Raw genomic sequence first — 22,583 nt, 5'->3', positions numbered from 1 at the left:
TTGTTAACGGATCCCTAATAGCAGAATAACAGTGAGTCAAGTTTAAAACGTTAGGGACTTGATTAGAATGATTAAAACGTTAGGAACAACTTTGAGACTTACCCTAAATATTTGGAACAAAAACGATACTTTACTCTATAAATAATTAACTTAAATTCAATTTATAGTCTGTTATAATATTTTTTAAGTATTAAACCTGATTTATTATTTAATTTGGCTTGATTTAAAATCTGTTGAAAGACCTAATAAATTCTTTTAACAAAAATAAAAAATTTAAATATTTAAAAAATGTTTTTAATAAAAATTACATATATGTAATATATTAAACTTAATATTTATAAAAATATTTAAACTTTTAAGAAATCAATAAAAAACTAAAAATCAATTAAATTTGTCTTAATTACAAAATTTATCTTTTATTAGTATAAATTTAGTTTTATTTTTTTAGATAATTTTATTAATATTCTGAACATTATTTACATAATTTGCCGTCTGGTAAATAGAGTCAATACTGAATACCGATGCGTTGGCGTGGTAACTTGATAATTATATTTCAAAGATTATTATTATATCTTTATTTGAAATATAAATGCCAAATCTAGAATGAAAACGTTTGAACTTTTTGGCACGAGGGCGGCTTCGGCATTCGATGGTTCTATTTTTGTTTTATGATGATAATGGGTGACGTTTTTCCTATTAGGTTATTCAGAGGCTCAGGGAGAGCTTATGTATTTTGAAATGAAAAATACTATACATCATTCAAATTTATTATTTTTAATTATTAATTTAATTTTAGTGCTCTGTTAGGGTTTCTTAGTGCTCTGTTAGGGTTTCTTAACGGAGTTCCTAGTGCCGTCAAGGCTACATTGTCAAGATCAATTAAATCTCAATACAAGTCTACGTAATCTGCATGGCTGACACAACGAGGGATGAAGATCGGATCGAGGAAGACAACCTGAAAGGAGTTAGGAATGTGATTCTACTGGAAGAGGCAGACATATCAAAAGGTATTAACGCTTGCTCCAATAGTCTCTATGGCAGACTCTTTGCTTCCAAAACCTTCTCAATTGGAACCATGGGGAATGCTTTAAAGGCTATATGGGGAAACCCGGAAGGATTTAGCGTGAGTGACAAAGGGGATAATTCCTTCCAATTCTTTTTTAATAAAGAAGTGGATGTCTTGCGTGTTGAACGTGGTTCTCCATGGCTATTCAAAGATTATGTGCTCCATGTCAAGAGATGGAAGGAAGATCAGATCTGTGATGAAGAGATTATTTCCAATTTTCCAGTTTGGGTTCAATTTTGGGGTTTGCCAGAATCGTTTAAAACCCTCGAAGTTGGACGTAAATTGGGAGAGAATATGGGCACAGTGTTGGAGGTAGGTAAATTTCAGATGCGAGGCAGAGAAACTAGGATTGTGAAAGCCAAAATCAATATCGATGCTACCAGGCAAGTGAGAGATCAGTTAATAGTGGCAGGACCTAATAAAAAGGAGGTAGAAGTGGCACTGCGCTATGAGAGACTTGGAAAGTTCTGTACCTATTGTGCAAAATTGGGGCACGAGGTGAAAAACTGCCATGATCTGCTGAAGGACACAGAGAGTGAGATGGTAAAAGAGGATAACATTGGCGAATGGGTTAAAGCTAGCCAAGTGGGAACGCGAATCTACTCTGAAGGAGAAAGAACATTCAACAACTCAACCCAAAACCAGAATAAGGCCACTCAACGTAAGAAAAAACCGGTCTTAAACTGCTTATTGGAAGAATTTGCAGGGATGTCAATGCAAGAAGGGAAACAAAGTTTGAAACCACAAGACACTGGTAACAGGGCAGCACCTGAGTCACCTCAATCAGCCAATTCTAGAACAGAATGCATGGAGGTTATCATAGCTGGTCAGTCCAATACCAAGGAGGATGAAGGGCAGCTTATGCAATTCGCTATTGGGGAGTGTCTCACCACAGAAAAAGGTAGGAAGTGGAAAAGGTTAGCAAGACAAGGTGCTGCAGAGTCAGATACTAAAAGTGAACCCAAAAAAAGGTTGATGAGTGGTATAGCTGAAGTAACTACAAAGAAAGCAAGAACAGATGATGAAAATGCAGTTGAACAGATGGTGGAGGGTGCCAGCCTACAAATGGCACCCAAGGTGCCATGAGAACTATAGTTTGGAATTGTCGGGGTTTGGGGAGACCCCTGACAATTCACACCTTAAAAGGGATCTGTAAATCCCACTCCCCCGAGATTGTGTTTATAAGTGAAACAAAGAACCAATCTCGACAGGTGGAAGCAAAACTTCGGGTATGCGGCTACGAAAACTGGCATATTGTTAACCCGGCAGGAGTGGCAGGAGGACTTGTGCTAGCTTGGAAGGACAACATTAGTGTTCAAATTATTAGCAGTGGAGAATTTTTTGTGGCAGGCAAAATTAAGGAAGTCGGAAGCAGTGAGGTATGGGCGTTCATTGGTGTCCATTTGAGTTGTTTAGAACAAATTCGATCCTTACAGTTTGAGGAGCTTATAACAATGAGCCAACACATGGAAGGAAAAGTGGTAATAGCAAGCGATTTTAATGCTATAACAAGCCAAGCGGAAAAGGAGGGTGGAGGCCAAAAATCAGCAACCACCATTGCAACATTCACTAATTTTATTGACAGTAACGAATTGGTGGATATTGGAATGGTGGGGCACCCTTTCACGTGGACAAATCGAAGACAAGGAGAGGATTTGGTGAAGGAGAGGCTTGACCGCTATTTAGTTGGGATGGAATGGAAGTTGAAGTTTCCGAATGCAGTAGTGCACAGGCTCACAGAATCAGGCTCGGATCATGCTCCAATTTTGATGGAAACCGAACCTCAATCCTGGCATAGTAAAAGGCGGTTTAAATACCAGGAACGTTGGTGTGGAGAAGAGGATGTCAAGAGAATTATCAGTGAAGTGTGGAGAATGGAAGTTGTAGGCTCGGCTATGTTCTCCTTGGCCCAAAAGTTGAAAGTTTGTAGACATAGACTAGTTCAATGGCAGAAAACTCACAAAGCAAACTCCCGGAAAGAAATTGAGGACCTTCAAGCTAAACTAGAGGAGTTGCGGGTGGCTGGAATCAATGGGGGAGAGGAGGTTACCAGTTTGGAAGAGAAGTTGGAGCTGACATATTTGAAAGAAGAGAGCTATTGGCGAGAAAAATCTAGAATCAAGTGGCTAAAAGAAGGAGATCAGAATACTAGATTCTTTCACCAGAAATTTCAATCAAGGATGCGAAGGAACAGAATTTGGAGATTAGTGGGGAGGGACAATGAGATTGCATCGAAACCGGAGGATATTGCAAAGGTAGCTGAGGACTACTTTTGCGATATTTTTACTTCTTCTTGTTCGGCTGATCCGAATCCATACTTAGAGGATTTGGAGTCTAAGGTTACAGCTTCCATGAACCGTAGGCTCCAAAGGTCAGTAACTATGGACGAGGTCAAAAGAGCTACATTTAGTGTTCATGCTCAGAGTGCTCCTGGTGATGACGAGTTTACAGCTAAGTTTTTTCACTTTTTCTGGGATATAGTTGGAGGTGACGTTTTTAAGGCAGTGAGAAGTTTCTTTCACAGTGGCAGAATTTTAAAAAGCTTCAATCATACTCAAATTTGTTTGATTCCAAAGGTGCCAGATGCCAGTGACATGACTCAGGTACGACCGATCAGTTTGTCTTCAATTATGTATAAAATTATTTCTAAAGTTATAGTGCACCGATTACAAGGTATTATGAATAAAATTATAAGTCCAAATCAGAGTGCGTTTCTCAAAGGAAGACTCATTTCAGATAATATTCTAATTGCCCATGAATGTATGCACTATTTGAAAAATAAGAGAAGTGGGGCAGAGCATGAGATGGCTATTAAACTAGACATGAGCAAGGCTTATGATAGGGTTGAATGGCATTTTTTATGGTATATTATGGATAAGCTGGGGTTTGATGGTAAATGGATTAACTGGACTAAGGAATTGGTAACGACTGTTTCTTACTCTGTTGTTGTGGAAGGTCAACCATTTGGCTATTTTAGGCCAAATAGGGGCATCCGACAGGGTGACCCCCTATCTCCATATCTCTTTCTTTTTTGTGCAGAAGGACTTTCCTTCTTGCTACACAAGGCAGAGCAAAACAGATTAATTCAAGGAGTTCAAGTTAATCGGAGATGCCAAACAATTAATCACCTTTTGTTTGCTGATGATTCAATCCTTTTTTGCAAGAGCGCACCTAATACAAGCCAAAGCATTCTAGAATTGCTAGAGACCTATGAGGGTTTTAGTGGGCAAAAAGTCAATTTGAATAAGTCGGCTATCTTTTTCAGTCACAACACTCCTCAGAACACAAGACTAGCAGTTGCTCAGACACTAAATATTGAACATATCGGAGCACAAGACAAATACCTGGGACTGCCCTCTATAGTTCAAAAATCAAAGAAAGCAACCTTTGGAGCTATCAAGGATAAAGTTCAGAAGAGAATTATGGGTTGGAAAAGAAGTATATTGTCATCAGGTGGCAGGCACACGCTATTGAGAGCGGTGGGAGAGGCGATTCCTATTTATACACTCTCTTGTTTCAAGCTCCCGGACACGCTGTTGACTGAGATTCATAGCATGCTCTCGCAATTTTGGTGGGGTCAAAAAGGCGCAGAACGAAGAATGGTTTGGATTAAATGGGACACAATGACGAGACCAAAGAAAGATGGAGGGCTGGGGATCAAGGATCTAAGGGCGCAAAATTTGGCTTTATTGGGCAAGCAATGTTGGCGTCTAATGAAATACCCTAATTCTACTATATCAAGAATGCTCAAATCTAAATATTTCAGATATACAGATTTCCTACATGCAGAGATAGGAAGCGTACCGTCGTGGGGTTGGAGAAGTGTTCTTGAAGGGCGCAAGGTGATCGAGAAAGGCTTGTTATGGAAAATAGGCTCTGGCACTAATGTTCGCATCTTCCAAGACCCCTGGCTCCCACCACCAGTGCCCCTTAATGTCCCTCAAAATGCACTCACAATCCCGCCAAATATGCAAGTGTATTACGTTAGTGCGTTACTAAATCCTGATAGAAGTTGGAATAAAAATCTGATTGAGTCGATTTTTTCAGTTGATATATGCAATAAAATTTTTTCAATCAAACCAACAGAGGAGGAGGATGAAGTTAATTGGTGCTGGACAAAATCTAGTATATATGAAGTTGGGTCAGGATACAAAATTGCTTATGGATTCTTTCATTCTCCTACTTCATTGAGGTCCCAGAACATACACAACAGAGTCTGGAATAGCATTTGGGAGTTGAAATTACCACATAAAATTAAGATTTTTCTATGGAAAAGTCTTCATGAAAAGCTTCCGGTGTTGCAACAAGTTCACAGCCGGTTCGCATCCACTCCTGCCACTTGTCCAAGATGCATGTTGAAGGCTGAATCAATTTCTCATGCTTTGTTCCAATGCCCCTGTCTTCAATAATATGGAGCCTAAGCTTAATAACCCCTGACCTATGGATGAGAGAAGAAGAAACTTTTTTCAATTGGTGGCAACGAGTCTTATCCTGGGCAGTGGCTCAATTCGACGGTAGACAAAAGACCCTCCTCATAGCGGCGTTGTGTTGGAGCACTTGGAAAGCGAGGAATCGGTGTGTTTTTGAGAAGGTAATAAGCCCAGCACCAGAGATAGTGAAAGAAGCTAGCAATTTAGTGCGTGAACTCGTGAACCATACCTGATAGATGCTACTTTTTCTTTACTCTTACTTTACTCTTCTTTAAGCTCTTAAGTCTTTCAGTCACAGGCTCACAGCTGATGATAAATGGGAATACCCAATTCTTTTGTACTTCCTTATGGAAATACTTTTATTTTATATTAATAAAATAATATTTATCTTTAGAAAAAAAATTATTAATTTAATTTTATTAGTCTAATTTTTTAATTTTTAATAATTTTAATATTTTTATTTTATATATTTTAATATTAATGACTAACTGATTATTAAAAATAATAAATTTTAATAATTTTTTAATATTTATCTTTTAAAGTTTAAATAAATATATTTTTTAATATATATTATCTCGATTCATTAAATTTATTGATCAAATGGGGATATTTTATAGCCTATTTCTCTCTTTTTTTTGCCAATTGATCTATTAACCGTTTGAAAACTTTTTTTAAATATTAAATTATTAGGAGTGATCTTTTTTTAAAAACGACTCAAATTATGTATTATAGATTGTCTTGGATCTTTACAAAATATATTTTATTTTATTTATAATTAAAAATATTATTTTTATAAAATAAAATTTTATATTACTATTATAATAATATAAAATATTAAAATAATTAAATATTCTCATATTTTATGTTAAAATCACCCGAAAAGAAAAATTAGCCACAGCTTGACACTAAAACTATTGTACATCATATATGATAAGATTTAGAAAAAGTTTAGAGAGTTAATTATAACTATAACATAAGTTAACTTAAATTAACTTTTTATATTTTAATTTTAAAATTTAAAAATTAAGATAGTAGAAATTTTTTTTTTATAATAAACCTCTTATTTTTTAACTAATTAACTTAATTATACTTCTAGTTAAATTTCTAACAAAACCTTAATATTTAATATCAACCGACCTCACCTAGTGAGGTATATTGAAAAACAAAACCCCTCAAACAAACTTTTTTATTTATATATTTTTTAATAATAGTTATGTTAAATGTATAGAAAAAATTAATTATTAAAATCAATAAACAGAATAAAATATATATATTATAATATAAAATATTTATTAAAAATAAATTAAATTATATATTTATATTTAATAATATATAATAATTAATTTTAATAATTAATTTTTATGTACAAATAACGTTATTGAATTCAGTAGACCGAATCTAAATTAGTTCAGACACGTTTTGAAAATTATTCACGTGATTTGAATTCCTGAAACGCAAATCGCTGGAATTTTTTATTTATAAATAAAATAAATATTTTATTTAACAATGTGCGTATTAATAAGTGTATTTATATTTTATATTGTGATTACACATTTCAGTATAGAGTTTAAATATTATGTACCTAGGATATATTACATCTACTTAGATGTACATATTAAAAAAGAAAGATTTATAATTTCATCTACTATAATTATAATTTTTATCGTTATTTATAATAAAATCATAATGGAAGAAAGACTTTTTGAAAAAAAAAAATTTTGACCAAAAATTAAAATAAGATGAAATAAAATATTTAAAATAATAATAAAACGTTTCAAATGTTAAAAGACAAAATTAGAACTTAATATGATCATTAGAGATTAAATCATTTCATTATCCTAATGTCAAATTAAAATAGTTTTCACAAGATATACTCTTTGTGAAAATGACTCAAACATTTAGTTAACTAATAACTTACATACTCAATCATAGATATAAATTAATCGGACTTTTTTTATTCATTTTATGTAATCATAACAAAAGTAAAACTAGTCAAGATATAGTAAGTATTTTTTTTTCGTTTCTTAACCAGACTTAGATCCAAGTTTTAACTGATTTTTTTTTCTGATAAATTACTTTGAACTCTCATAATAATTATTGAACTAGCAAGGAGCAACCTTTAACAGAAATGAAAACGAAATAGAAGAAAACCAAAAGTTTCAGGTTTCTACAACAAAACACACAAAAGATTTTTTTTTTTTTTTGCAGGAAGTGAAAAAAAAATACAAAATTTTAAAAGGCAAAAAGATTTTATAATTTGAACCTACATGCTACCTTAATCTTTCTTTTTGGTCTGGTAACTAAATCCTCTATATATTTTTTTAAGATTTTTTATTTTAATAAATAAAATAAATGTAGTAATTACTAAAATAAATAATTTAAAAAATATTTACCATTTTAAATTTTTTGGTCATATCTCGTTTACACTGTAAACAATATGACGTTTTACGTATCTCGTTTATACGGTAAACGATATAAGGCATGTCTGCGTCTATGAGTAAAAGTCGTTTACAGCTGCATTCCGAGCTCCCATTTGACCTTGTTAACCTCTTTCTCCCATCTTTTGACCCTTTCTTACCCTATTTTAGATTGATACGGTGATAGCGCATCAGGTGGGGAACGATGAAGACATCAACAGGCTGAACGAGACGTCGCCTTACACCGGAGCGGCCAACTTCGAGGTTAGTTGTGTTCTGTTTGTTTAATCTAAGTATGCGGCCATTGTTAGGGTAGTTCTAAAGAGGCAGAACATAGTTAAATGGTTTAGGGATAGGTCTCTATGAGGAATTTAGAAGTCTGTTTGCTTGTACAAGTATGTTATGACATAATTATTATTTTGGAACTCTGTTTTACTTGTACTAGGTTGTTAGTATTTATAACGTTTTAGTATGGATTTGCTTAGTATGGAATATATAATTTAGAGACATGTGTAGGCTAGAAACATCGAAGTATGTGCTTAAGTAGAAGTAGCTGTAAGTTAGAAAGAAATATTTGTGTAACCTCTAATGTGTTGTGTATCATGTTAAGTTGATCTAATTACTAAACCAAAAAAACCAGTATCTGGCTGAATTTTTTTTTAAGCATGAACTTTTTTTTTTATTCTTCAGAGGCCTCACCTTCTACTGCCACGACGAGTGAGTCATACCCTTCTTCCACCCGATGCCATCGTCCCGTATCTGGCTGAGGTCGGATTCGGCGACACGGTGCCCCTCAGGGACTTCACTTTTAACAATTTTCTGATTTCGGAGACACATACGTTTCATCTCCAGTAAGCAAGGAAGGCTCTTAGGGGATGCCAACCACTATCATCGGTGCTTAGTGCGGCCTTGATGGCCTGAGATTTGTCAGAGATAACCAGCATGCCGTCTTGTGGGGTCACGTGGCATCTCAGATTAGTAAGAAAGAACGACCATGACTCGGTGCTCTCGGATTCGACAATGGCAAAAGCAATAGGCAGGATGTTTCTATTCTCGTCTTGCGCCACCGCAATAAGCAATACTCCATTGTACCTGCCATACAGATGTGTGCCGTCTACAGATACAAACGGCTTGTAATGCTTGAAGGTCTCGACACATGACGGGAAAGCCTAAAAAATTTTGTCGAACATGCTGCAGTCGCGTACCAGGAGGTGTCCATCGTAGAACGGTTTGACGAGTAGGTCACAAATGGTTCTAGGAAAATAGCTCTGTAGTGTCTGAAGCAGTTTTGGCACTTTGTTGTACGACTCTTCTCAATCCCCGTAGATCTGTGCAATTACCTTCTGTTTTGCCATCCACACCTTTCTGTAGGAGGGTTTGAAGTGATAGCTTGACTGGACCGCACCTTGCAAAACCGGAATACTGACAGAGGGGTTGGATTGTATCAATGACAATATGACCCTGCAGATGAGACTGCTGTCTAACTGACGATGGTCTTGCCTCATGGTGGGTGCTAGACAATTGTGCGCTCCGCCAACCCTCCGAACCTCCCTGAACACAACAAAACAGTTTTGCTACAGCCATATCTCAAAGCTACTTAATATATCATACAGAAGTACTCAAAAGTACAATTAAAGTTGAACATATACCAGTATCCGAGGTTCCGCCGAAGGGCAATATGGAGGCTCCACTAACACCCATTGTCAGCTTGACGACACTGCACAAGGTACTTTAACCGGTCCAATTCGATCACCTGGTACTCAACACTCCTGCGAATACTGTAGTTCTTCACATCCTGAAGCACTGCCTCTTGGCTTCTGAACCTATGGCCAACCCGAAACTCTACCCAGCCGCCTAGGTTGTAATCCTCTTCACCCGTGTCAGGAAACGGAGTCCTCTCATGCATGACGTCCAGATCTAGGGTGTGATAGTGACTTGGCACTGTCGATAGCGCCGAAACTGGGTGAGGTGGAGGTAGGACATGGCGCGCCACAGTCTGGGTAGGTGTCTCCGGAACAAGCTCATCCTCATCGCCACCATTGGACGAATCACTATCTGCACTATCGGCCACATAACCATCGTCTGACTCCTCCTCGGCCTCCTCTGCCTCATCCACTGGAATGGCGACATGAATGGGCAGTGGTGCGAGAGGTCGGTTGTCCTGTACATAGGTCGAGTGTACGGAACCACCGCGACCATTATGTCCTACCTTGGCGGAAAGCTCCATTACCTGCTACTCCATGATCCTCCCATGGATGTCGAACATTAGTCGCACATGCTCGTCCCCTTGAAGTCGGAATAGTCGAAATCAGAAGACTCCATTGCCCATAGATGCCAGTAACTTATCCCCACCCTTCTGATCTCCCTCACCTCTGTACCACTGAGCTTGCTCAATATCAAACTCTTTAAATCCGACAACGTATTCACACCTTGAATGCGAAACAATATTGGATCCTCACACTCAAATATCACCCCGTTGTCACCATTTCTCATACAACAATTGGGATAAACAAGCACAACTATGTAAGGAAGGTTACCGGCCATTGATTCCTTATTTTGGTCAGAAAAACGAGACAGAAAAAGGATATAAAATGTGTGTGGAGAACACCAAGAGCTACACATCCTTTTATATTAGCTGCAAATTTGTCTTCTGCTATCTCGTTTACAATGTGAATAAGATAAGTGTATCTCGTTTACAATGTAAACGAGATATGATTGAGAAATTTAAAACGATAAATATTTTTTAAATTATTTATTTTAATAATTACTACATTTATTTTATTTATTAAAATAAAAAATCTTATTTTTTTACCATACCAGCATAAGTTTTTCACCAAATTGGAAGGCTATTTTGTCTTTTTTTTTGGCTTTTTGTGGTATTTCCTAATCCAACGAACCAAAGACTAATTCATGACATTTGTTCTTTTTTTTTTTGGGTCATATACACACATCCACTCACTCACACACACTATAACTACAACTAACAACTCAGCTTCTGCTGAGTATCGAACTCAGGTGTTGGAGTTTAAGAGGCAAAGACTTTGCCATTCTTACACAGTACTCACCCGACACTTGTTTTTGGACCAACCCAAGTTGTTTTTAATTTGGACAGAGCTTCCTCCAAATACTAAGGTACCACGGCCCAAAGGCCCAACTCCATAACTACTACAGTTATTGAAGGCAAAACTGTATTGCACAAATTCAGGAGGGAAAAAAAAGAGAGGAAGATACAAAGACAAGCTTGCTCCACCAGTTCTGGATAGGATATGTTGATCGATGGGTTCACCAATACCCCTTACAAGAGCATTGACCATCTTCAAAATGATGAAACCTGTTTCTGTCCCTCACAATAATTTCTCTATAAAAAAGTTTGGATATCATTTTTGCTACTTCATGGCAATCCCAACAAATTCTAAGATTCATAACCACCCTAATTGGAATGCCTTCCTTCAAACTAATCAACCCAAATGCAATGGCTAACCTCTCACTATGCCTACTCACAGCAACCTCTTTCTCCTCTTCTTCTATATCAAAAAGCACAGAGTTTGTGTTTGTCACATACCCTGCATTTCTCAGACACCTAGAAACCTCTTCTACCTTCAATTCTATCTCATCATATCTGGGGTGAGACTTGTCCCCAACAATGAACTCATGAGCCTCACCATCAACCTCTATGACACTACAACCAGGTAGCTTAGTCACACCTTTGGCCTTCATTTTCTGCCTCAAACTAATAACACTTTCCCAATTCTTGTAATCAGCATATATATTTGATAAAAGGACATATGCACCATCATTCTTGCACTCCAGTTCCAAAATCTTGTTCAATGCAAGCTCACCAATCTCCTTGTTCCTGTGCATCCTACAAGCGTGGAGCAACGCACTCCACGCTCCTACATGAGGCTTCATAGGCATGGTATTGATGAATTCTAGAGCTTCATTGAGTAGCCCTGATCGACCGTACAAATCAACCATCAAGCCATAATGTTCAAGCTGAGGCTCAATTCCGTACAAACACCTCATCGACTCCAAATGTCTTCGCCCTTCCTCCACCAATCCAACCACAGAGCAACCTCGTAACACTGAAATGAAGGTAACTTCATTTGGCTGAACTAGGCCATCTTTTTTCATGATGGAGAAAAGATGAAGACTCTCATGGCCAAGTCCATTCATGGCTAACCCACCAATGGCACTACTCCAAGTGTAAACATTCCTCTCCTTCATTTCCCAAAACACTTCCATGGCCTTATGAATGTCTCCACATTTCGCATACATGTCAACAAGAGCAGTCCCAAGCGACACCGTGATCCTAAGCTTGCTCCTCTCAACATAAGCATGTGCCCATCTTCCCTGATCCAATGCCCCCAATTGGGTGCAAGCACTCAACACCAAAACCATGGACACCTCATTGAGCCTCACACCCTCCACTTGCATCGCCCGGAACAACTCCAACGCCTCCCTCGACCTCCCACATTGCGCATACCCTGCAATCATGGCGTTCCAAGCAATGTAATCTCTCCGAGGCATTTCATCAAACATCTTCCGTGCAAAGTCAACGTCCCCAAGTTTCGCAGAAGCATGAAGCATTGCAGTTTGGCAAACCAAATCAGGCCTCAAAACACGTCTAAAAACTCCATAGCAAGAGCCAAGACACCCCAATTCAGCGTACATGAATATCAACCCGGTTTGCACGTGCGGGTCATTGTCGAAGCCGTGTTTTATAACAGCAGCATGAAGGCACGTGCTAGAGTCATGAGCAAGTAGCTGTGCGCACGTGCGGATCATGAAGTTGAAAGTGTAGTTGTCGGGGGAGAGGTTGTTGCGGAGGATGTGGTGGTTATAGAAATGGAAACTGTAGTGTGGTGTGGGGCCCTTGGAATATGCCCTGATGATGGAGTTGAGGGCGAAGAGGTTGGGGTGGTTGTGAGGGTGGCGGAGGAGGTGGGTGGTGGTGGTGTAAGGGAGGTTAATTGGGTTGTGGAGGGCAATGGTGGCAAGGAACTGGGCGTGGAAGTGTGGGTTGTTGAGTGTGCCGTTGAGGAGTAACTGTGCGTGAATTTGTTTGAGTTCTTTCAGGCTGGTGCTTCGTTTTATGAGTGAGATTGTTGGGTGCTTTGCAATGTTTGTTACACTCTCAATAACGTTCATCTTGTCTTATTTCTTCATCCTAAATCACCACATGCTTACATGCATGCATCTTCTTCACATGTGTTTAGTATTTACCCATTTATAACTACACTTCTTTGTTTGTTTGTTTCTTAAACTTGTATCTATTGTTGGACTCGGACTATAACCGTTGGAGGCGCAGGCCCGTTATTTTTTCTTTGGGCTTATTTCAATGTAAACAGAGTAGTCGTTGACCAAACAAATAAAAACAAATAGTTTATATGATAGATAGATAGATAGATAGACGGAGTGATTCTGATCAAAGATCCTCAAATTTAGTAATATAGTGGGGATCATTCACATGCTAATATGCTACTGTCACCTGCATTCAGCACCATTCCCTAATTGATATGGAGTTATGGACGCACTATTGGACCTCTCATGTAGCTGAATCATAATTCATATCCCATCTCGTGAATAATGATTAATGAAAATGCTACTATATATAAAAGGAAATTTACACTGTTACACCAAAAATACAAAAGAGGATATCGGATAATAAGTATAAGGGAGTAAAATAATTTGGTGAAAGAGAGGTTAAAATAAATAGAGAAGTAAAAGAGTATCGCTTTAATTTCTTCTGCTTATATCACCACTACTATTTCATATCTCAATACTTTCATTCTTTTTAGTGAAAAGCTCGATCTTTTCAAGGAGTACAGAATTCTAGTGTCAAGTGATTAAACTTTGACATTATCATCAAGGATAACATTCAACCAAAAAAAAAAAACATAAACATAACACTAATAAGTAACTAAACAATACACACAAAATCAGATTATTCCTCAAATATAATATATTAGTTCGAATTTTTTTAATTGTGTTCTTCCATCACTTGTAGTAGTCTTCAATGGTTGCTTTTGATTCCCACTCTTTTCTTTACTTGTATTCACTTTCATTAAGACGGTAAAATATAGTAATGACTAATAATGACTCACTAATTAAGTTAATTAGGTGGATAATAGTAATTAGAAAACCCTAAGAAATTAAAACTTTTCTCACACTATATATGATGACGAGCACATAGATTTTCACATATAGATGATGTCATATGTATGTCAAATTGTGAGTGAACTCACAAGATTATTACAAGAGTATGTATGTGAGACAAGGAAATCCTGCACAAAGCAGCTGGTAGAATCAGTTGAAATTAAAATGGCTGGATAGCTATGTGCTGTTGCTGCTGTTTTTGGTAATTTACAACATTCTTGTATAATTATTTATGAGTGCTAGACGAACAAATTTTGTAATTTGTAACCATCAATTAGTTATTATAATATTTTTAATAGTATGATATTACATCTAATTGTGTAAAATTATTCACTTTTTTTTATTAGTTAAGTGTTAACCAGATTTTTTTTTTTTGGTGACTGAAATAAATTAAACAAAGAAAAACAAAAGAAACAAAACAAGGAACTGCTTAAATAGAGGGACAGTCCCGTTTAAGACTACTCTTAAACTCCTCCCAAGGTGAAAGAAGCTCCACATGCGAAAGTTGTAACTTCATCGCCATCTTTGCCATAGTATCTGCCACCGTGTTTGCATCTCTCATAATCAAACGAAAGTCAACACGCCAATTCCAATGCATGATATCTCTTATTTTGAGCACCAGTGGATCAATAAACCCAAAACCATCTTGAGTAACAAGATTAAATGCTTCCACACAATCCGTCTCACAAATAACATCTCGTTGACCCACATCCCAAGCTAAGAGATATCCTCTCCAAATAGCAAACAATTCTCCTTGAAGAATACTATTACTCTCAATCATTCCCAAACACCCCCTTTGCCAGCTCCCATTACAATCTCTAATAACACAAGCAAAACCAACACTATCACCCGAACCAAAATAACTAGCATCACAATTAATCTTAAAAGTACCAATGGATGGGGGATTCCAAAAACCATTTAGAGTAGAGGGAAGGGACATACGTTGTAATTCAAAAATATTTCTAAGCTCCTTTTCTGAAGTTAATGCCAGACAAATGACTTTTTCCGGAGGCCAAGTTTCATGGGGATTAAAGATGTCGTTATTCCTTGCTCGCCATATCCACCAAAGTCCCGAAAAGAACTTGAATGTGTGCTCTCTGCTATGATACAAGAACCAGTTCTTCAAATCCAAAGGATGACAAGGAATATCCAACCTTTGCCAGACAAGCTGAGCTTTTGGACAATCCCGAATACAATGTATAACCGATTCCTGGCTAGAAAGACATCTTGGACACCTATCCGATGACGACATCCCTCTTCTAAAGCGAAAACTTGCAGTAGGAAGAGCCTCCTTAAGACACAACCAAGCCAAAAACTTATGCTTTTCCGGAACAAGCTGACGCCAAAGCCAAAGCCAATTCTCCCTCTCCTCCCAACCAAACAGCTGCTTACACAACCACAAGTAACCATTGCGTGAGTCATAGACTTTGGCAGCAGACCCACTCCAATACCAACCCACTTCCGGACCTGCTTGTTCATCTGGATTGTAAGAGAGAATATTATTTTTCAGATTTTGAGATAAAGGAGAATAAAGAGTATCCAAATGCCACCTACCAACCGACCAAATATCCTGTATCCGGAGATTCGAATCAGAAATGTGGACATAATCCATCTCATTAGATAACCGTCCTTCTCTCCTCCAGCTAGAAAACCAAAAATTCTGGTTCAAATCTCCAATACACCAAGCAAACCCATCCTTCAACACTTTCCAAGCCTTGCAAAGACACCTCCAAATGGGAGAGTCCTTGTTCTTAGGATAACTAAAACAGTCATATAGAGATGATCGGTATTTGGCGTCCAATAATTGGACCCATAGCTTGTTTGGCTGCTGGAAAAAAGTCCAAACTAGCTTCCCAAGAAGAGCAATATTTACACAATAAGGATCTCTAATCCCCAAACCTCCATATTTTTTTGGAGTAACCAGTACCTTCCAACTAACAAGATTCAATCCTCTTCCATCAACTTGTCCTTTCCAAAGAAAATTCCTCATCATAGACTCCAATTTACTAATGATTCCTTTGGGAAAAATAGAGACCTGCATCTGGTACGTGGGAATAGCAGCGGCAACAGAATTAACCAAGCAGAGTCTACCAGCCCGATTGAGTAAACTCCCTTTCCAGCTTGCTAGCCTACTCCGAATCTTATCCAGGACACCATTGAAAGCTGAACGAGTCACTCTAGAATGGCTAAGGGTAACTCCAAGATACTTGCCCAAATCCTGGACAAATCTGATAGAGGATACCCCAGTGAAAACCTCTTTCCTTGTTGTAGAGACATTCTTGGAGCAAAGCGCTTTAGACTTCTCCACATTAATCTTCATCCCAGATGCTTTGCAAAAAGTCTCTAAAACCAACATCACATTTTGCACTTGTCTCTTTGTAGCTTTACAGAATAGAAGCAAGTCATCCGCAAACATTAAATGGGATATTCTTGGTCCCCCTCTAGAAATAGCAACCGGCTCCCACAAGCCCAAATCAACCTGATGACTAATAAAGCATGCCAGTCGCTCCATACACAACACAAAAAGATAGGGTGACATAGGGTCTCCTTGTCTAAGACCTCGGCTAGGAGTAAAGCCATTCAGCCGACTCCCATTCCAAAGAATAGATAAGGAAGAAGCAGTGACACAATTCATAATCAAATTAAGTGTAGGAATAGGAAAACCAAAGCTCTTAAGGGTATGAGCTAAAAACCTCCAGTCAACTCTGTCATAAGCTTTCTCCAGATCAATCTTAAAGGCCAGTGTGCCTTTCTTTGATTTAGTCTTCTTCATAAAGTGGAGGACTTCTTGAGCAATAATGATGTTGTCAGGAGTTCCTCGTCCCGGAATAAATCCTCCTTGAAGCGGGCCAACAATCTCTGCAAGATGAGGACGAAGCCTATTAACAAGGACCTTCGTGATGATCTTGTAAACTACATTGCAGAGACTAATCGGCCTGAAATCTTTCATAGATACCGGTGATTCAACCTTTGGAATGAGAACCAGTAAAGTCTCCAACATTCTCGGATCAAGAGTAACACCGGAGAATGCCTGCTTAACCATCTTCCAAACATCAAGACCAATGATCTCCCAATATTCTTTGAAGAAGAAAGTTTGAAACCCATCCGGACCTGGAGCTTTAAAAGAGTTCATGTGAAAAACAGCTGTTTTGACTTCCTCCATAGTAACTGGTGCCGTAAGATTATTGCAAGCTTCCTCATTCAGAGAAGGAAGAGGCACATCACCAAGGCAACCCACATCAACATCATCCAAATGACAGAATAAGCTTTTATAGAAAGACTCTGCTTCTTGACTCAGAACCTCTGGATCAGTTTCCCACACTCCATCCTTGAGAAAAAGGCCATGAATCTTATTATGCTTCCTTCGCGCAAGAGTTTGAATATGAAAGAATCTTGTATTCCTATCCCCGAACCTTACCCACTGCTCTCTGGACTTTTGGAACCATAGGAGCTCTTCTTGCACTAGAGTATTATTATAATCATCAAGCAACTGTTGCTCTTTCTGACGCAAATAAATACTATCCACCACTTCCAAACGCTTTTGTAAATAATTAATCTGCTGCTCTAATTCACATTTCTTAACAAAAATGTTACCAAATACCTTCGAGTTAAACTCTAGTGAATTCTTCTGTACTTCTGAAAGCTTGCCATGAATTCCTCTATTACCAGACCACCATGACTGGTTCACAATATCTTTATACCCAGGATGAGTAGCCCAAGCAGCAACAAATCGGAAAGGTCGATTCCCTTTAGGCTGAGGACGACCTTTATAACGCACCAGAATAGGGCAATGATCAGACTGAAGCCTATTTAAAACTTCTGCATAAGCCTCTGGAAAGATAGATAACCAACTACTATTTATACAGACTCGATCAAGCTTTTAATATAAGTGCTGGCCTTTTAGACTTTTTCATTATTTATTTATTTATTAAAATTTTAAATGTATACATATATAATACCATCGAATTTGGAACAGACATTCAAAAAGCGTACCAAATTCCTTGACATTTCGTTTTGTTCTCTAGTTCAGTATATATATAATTTACCCCTCCCTAAAGTCTTGACATAAATAGCTTTGAAAATAAAGGAACACACATTCAAGTCAAAAGTCCATCATCATCATCATCATCATCATCATATAATAGCTTTGCTTAATTTAACCACTTCCCCTTCAAAGCAAGTACATTTAAATGGTCATTTTGCACATTAATTATAAAGAAAAGAAGCCAGCATATGAATTGAAGAAAAGTAAAAAACTAGCTAGCCAATTGCTCGTGAAAACTCCGCATATTGAAATGTTATAAGCTTTAAGGTATATATAGATTCATGCATGTGTCTGTTCATACTTTATTCTTGTGTTCCAACATCGATGTATTGAGTGAATAACGTAACAAGCACCAAATATCTGCGTTTATTTTCTTCATATATATATATATAGAAATGAAACCAATTGAGCAGAACATGTGCAAACCTCTCTGTTACTTTAATTATAGGAATCAATGTCCTGCTCTGATCTACTGCATATATAAGACAAATAATCTCCAATCTGTGATCTTTATTGAGAATTGAGATGTACCTTGTATCTAATTATCAGCGCTTATTTAATTTCCTATGTAGATCCTGCAAGTTGAGAAGTAGAGAAGAGAACTGATATATTGTAATGACGAACCAATTATAAACGGAAGATCAGAGCTTCACGTGTTGGAAATTACATGGGTTTATTTATTAATTACTATACATTGTTGTGTCTTATTGCTATTAAATTATACATGACAATTTGAGATGTTTATTGTGGATTATTATACACATCTTATGGTTTATCTGACATAGGTTATCTAGTTATCAGCTTGTATCATTTAGAATTTTTTTAATTAATTGACTCACTTTGTCCACATTTGGATGTGTTTTTAAAGAAAAGGCTAGGAAATAATTTTCTTTATTTTTTATATATTTATATTATAATTAGTTATAAACAAAGTGAAAACTCAAATGCATTTAACTTAAGGTGAAAACTCAGGTGCAGTCAACTTCACATGAAGTTGATAGTTGAGAGCCGCTAGATGAAAATTTAGTCAAATCAGTTAAATTATTTAACGACTCTCAATATCAACTTCACGTGAATTCGACTCCACTTGAGTTTCCACCTTAATTTAATTAAACATTTTAAATCATTCAACTGACTCTCGACTATCAAGTTTACGTAAAAGTAGTGTAACTGTAAAGGTAACTGTAGTTTCTACCATAAATAAAAGATGAGGAATGAAATAGAAGAATGTGGGAGTGTGTGACCATACTGTTGTTGTCTGTGTTTCATTCACATTGGAAGCATAGCAGTTATCCGTTAGCAGAGTACACCGCCTCTTAAGTCACTCTCCCCATTCTTGCATTCATTTTCTTTTCCATATCCTCTGCTACTTCATCATCTCTTTTCATGGAAGAGGCTATCAACCAACTCTATGCTCCTCATCTCCGCCAACATAATCAAACCCTTTTTCACCCCTCTCAACCTTCTTTCCAAGGTTTTATCATCCTTTCTCTTCCACACCCTTCATTCTAATTTCTAACACAAATTCTTTAATTTCCTTCTTTTCTTTTCCATTGGCAGGATCAAAATCAGTGGTGAACTTCGAGAGTGTTAGTGTTAGTGGCAGCGAGATCAGAAATGGGCCCTTGTTATTGGAAGACAACACTTTTGGCGCTGATGATGAAGACTATGACTGTTGCTTGCAGCAACAAGGTAGCAGCAGTTACAAGAAGAAGAGGCTGAGAAGCGACCAAGTTGAGTTTCTGGAGAAGAGTTTCGAGGTGGACAACAAGCTTGAACCCGAAAGAAAGTTCCAACTCGCAAAGCAGATTGGCTTGCATCCAAGGCAAGTTGCCATATGGTTCCAGAATCGAAGAGCAAGGTTCAAGACCAAGCGAATTGAGAAAGATTTTGCTGCATTGAAACAAAGCTTTGATACCCTTCAACAACAATATGATCTTCTCCTTCGTGACAATCTCAACTTACAACAGCAGGTAATAACTAATAATCAATTTTTATTATAAGCCTTTAGTAGTTGTGTTGGTCAATTTACAATTTGCTTGTTGCAGGTTGATTCATTGAAGAAGAGAGTAATTCCCAGAGAAGAAGAAGGTTTGGATGATGGTGTGAATTCAAAGCATATAATAGAGGAGGTGGGTGTGAATATGATCTCCAAAGTGGAAGATGCCACAACCACCAATTCATCAAAAAGCGATGTGCTTGATTCTGATAGCCCAAACTACACTGATGGAAACCATTCCTCCTCACCTCATCATGATTTCTCTTCTCATCATCAACAACATAATAACAATAACAACCTCTTGAAAACCCTCTCTTTCTTACCAAAGATTGAAGATGATGATGATCATGACAACACTTGCAATTTTGGGCTCCCTGTTGTTGATGAAGATCAAGCCTTTGATTTTTGGTCTTACTGAGGATGTTACTGTTAGTGTTATACCACTATAGTTACTGCACAATAATAATGTTGACCATCCTGTTACTTGTAACTCTTACAAAAACCAATAAAAATTGGTAGTGTTGTGGTGTTATAATATTATTATTATTATTATTATTATTATTTTCTAAAGTTTAGAGTCCCACATCGCGACCTTTAAGTAAGTAAGTATGAAGAGACTATATTATTTGAGTTATAGTAATCTAATATATTCAATGGTGTGATCGGTATTTTATTGTAATTATAATGATTAAATGTAGAAAAAATTTAAATGTATTTAATATGTTAAAAGTATAAAAGTCTTTGGTATTATTTCTATTTAGAAATTAATTTAACAGATAACTAACAGAATGGTTTAAGAGGCAACAGGAATCAAAATTTTTAGGCTATAATACCTGTATGTTTAATTGAATCTCAAATATAAATTTAGGAGTATAAGGTAGCAATCAACACAATGTTCTATCTGATAATTACAATATATTGACGCTTAATCCATTCAGAAAATATAAAAAATACCCCATGAATACAATATTTTAGATTCTCTCACCTTAAACTTGTTTTTACCAAGGTTATCACAACTGAGTTGGTGATTGAATCAATAAAACTAGAAATTTAAAAATTTAAATCATATATTTATGTATAAAATATATAATTTTTAAAAAAATATTTTTTAATGTATTATTTTATATTAATTAACTATTAAATAATTAAATTAATTTGACTGATTAACCAATTATTTAACTTTTTTTTATCAATTTATTATTGATTGATCTTTACACTAAATTGGACTAATTTAGTGAACAGTTTCTAGTTAACGCGATTGAATTTCTTGATTCGTTCTGGTTTCTAGAACAACAATTTTTACTTATTAGCATTTTTTACATATGACATTAATACATATTCAAAGTCCTATTATTCAACTGGCGTAGGTAGATTTTATTTCTTGATCCTATTACCAATCGTCACAACCAAAATTCCGAAAGAAAATTTCTTTTAAAAAAAAAAAACAAAAATTTCCATATTTGATGGGACACAGAAGACTAAGATGCATGTATATATGGTTGGTTCACATACATTGACTATGTTGTCACAATCTGTATGCATTTGATGCCAACTTGTGTATGAACATTATTACATATAAGTGAGGCCCTTGCCCCTTGGAACTCGTGAAAGTTGCTTCAAACATCAACTTAATTATACTACTGCTTATATGCATAAGAAGAAAAAAAAAAAAAATATATATATATATATTACACCCTCACGCACGAGCAACATTAATTAAATTTAGCTTAATCCAATGTTGGTATAAACAAATCAATATTTTAATCCCAATTAAGAAAAATTAAACGCATGGAAAATATGGTTAGATGTTGTGAATCCTTAGGTATACGTAGAAGTCAAGGTTTTTGGATACGTTGTGGTTAAGCTGGAAAATTTTGATTGGCGAGAGACATTTAATTTTCGATAACGTTAGAAAGATAAAACAAGTTTGGACTATTTTTTTCATCAAATATTTCCGTTTAATTTTAAACCCCGTTTATTGGTTGATCAATCAGGGTATTGTGTTAGGAAATTGTTTAGTATTTTAATTTGTTTGTGGGGAATACATATATTAATTTTAATTATGGAAAAGTCTAAGGGTCAGCAATTTTATTGAATTTTAGCCCGTATATAATCAATAGAAAAATGTGAGTCATTAGATGAAATCTTACACTAATCTCACACCCTTAAATAATCATTGATGGCTATTTGATGGCTATCAATCACAAAAATTGCTGGTCCTTTAACATTGCTCTTTAATTAATAATAGTAATCTCATTGATTGTTATAAATAATAAATTAAATTAGTTATAATTTTTTTATTTAGAATTAAATGAGAATAAAATTAAATATTATCTTTTAGACTTTAGATATATTATTTTTTGGACTTTAAATACTATTTTTATTTCACTACCAGAAACACGGTGATTAGCCACGGAAAAAACCGTGGCTAAAATCAAGAAAAACCGTGGCAATGAAGCGTTAGCAACGA

The 22,583-nt window shown here is 36.3% G+C and overlaps 3 protein-coding genes across 3 annotated transcripts; 2 read left to right on the top strand and 1 right to left on the bottom strand.

Annotated features, from left to right (window-relative positions):
* Positions 1-910: 910 nt before the first annotated feature.
* Positions 911-5,475, top strand: LOC148572599 (uncharacterized). The gene is made up of 3 exons (XM_088507624.1): positions 911-2,143; positions 2,278-3,669; positions 4,231-5,475. The coding sequence occupies exons 1-3, from the start codon at positions 911-913 to the stop codon at positions 5,473-5,475; spliced, it is 3,870 nt and encodes a 1,289-aa protein (XP_088363750.1).
* A 5,668-nt stretch (positions 5,476-11,143) lies between these two features.
* Positions 11,144-13,122, bottom strand: LOC107634794 (Tetratricopeptide repeat (TPR)-like superfamily protein). Its single transcript, XM_016338213.3, has one exon. The coding sequence runs from the start codon at positions 13,059-13,061 to the stop codon at positions 11,196-11,198; it is 1,866 nt and encodes a 621-aa protein (XP_016193699.1). The 5' UTR covers positions 13,062-13,122; the 3' UTR covers positions 11,144-11,195.
* A 5,926-nt stretch (positions 13,123-19,048) lies between these two features.
* LOC107631912 (homeobox-leucine zipper protein HAT5) lies at positions 19,049-20,648 on the top strand. Its single transcript, XM_016335499.3, has 3 exons — positions 19,049-19,588; positions 19,675-20,087; positions 20,163-20,648. The coding sequence occupies exons 1-3, from the start codon at positions 19,501-19,503 to the stop codon at positions 20,529-20,531; spliced, it is 870 nt and encodes a 289-aa protein (XP_016190985.1). The 5' UTR covers positions 19,049-19,500; the 3' UTR covers positions 20,532-20,648.
* Positions 20,649-22,583: the final 1,935 nt, after the last annotated feature.

This window comes from Arachis ipaensis, chromosome B3, assembly GCF_059453495.1.
Source record: "Arachis ipaensis isolate K30076 ecotype BB chromosome B3, ASM5945349v1, whole genome shotgun sequence".
In the NCBI taxonomy this organism is placed as follows: domain Eukaryota; kingdom Viridiplantae; phylum Streptophyta; class Magnoliopsida; order Fabales; family Fabaceae; genus Arachis; species Arachis ipaensis.
This window is presented reverse-complemented; position numbering and strand designations above follow the sequence as displayed.

Coding starts and splice junctions, on each gene's coding strand:
- LOC148572599 (XM_088507624.1), top strand. CDS start 911: ATGGCTGACACAACGAGGGATGAAGATCGGATCGAGGAAGACAACCTG. Junction 2,144..2,277: donor GCCTACAAATGGCACCCAAG/GTGCCATGAGAA, acceptor CAATCTCGACAG/GTGGAAGCAAAACTTCGGGT. Junction 3,670..4,230: donor ATGCCAGTGACATGACTCAG/GTACGACCGATC, acceptor CTTTTTTGCAAG/AGCGCACCTAATACAAGCCA.
- LOC107634794 (XM_016338213.3), bottom strand. CDS start 13,061: ATGAACGTTATTGAGAGTGTAACAAACATTGCAAAGCACCCAACAATC.
- LOC107631912 (XM_016335499.3), top strand. CDS start 19,501: ATGGAAGAGGCTATCAACCAACTCTATGCTCCTCATCTCCGCCAACAT. Junction 19,589..19,674: donor CTCTCAACCTTCTTTCCAAG/GTTTTATCATCC, acceptor TTCCATTGGCAG/GATCAAAATCAGTGGTGAAC. Junction 20,088..20,162: donor ATCTCAACTTACAACAGCAG/GTAATAACTAAT, acceptor TGCTTGTTGCAG/GTTGATTCATTGAAGAAGAG.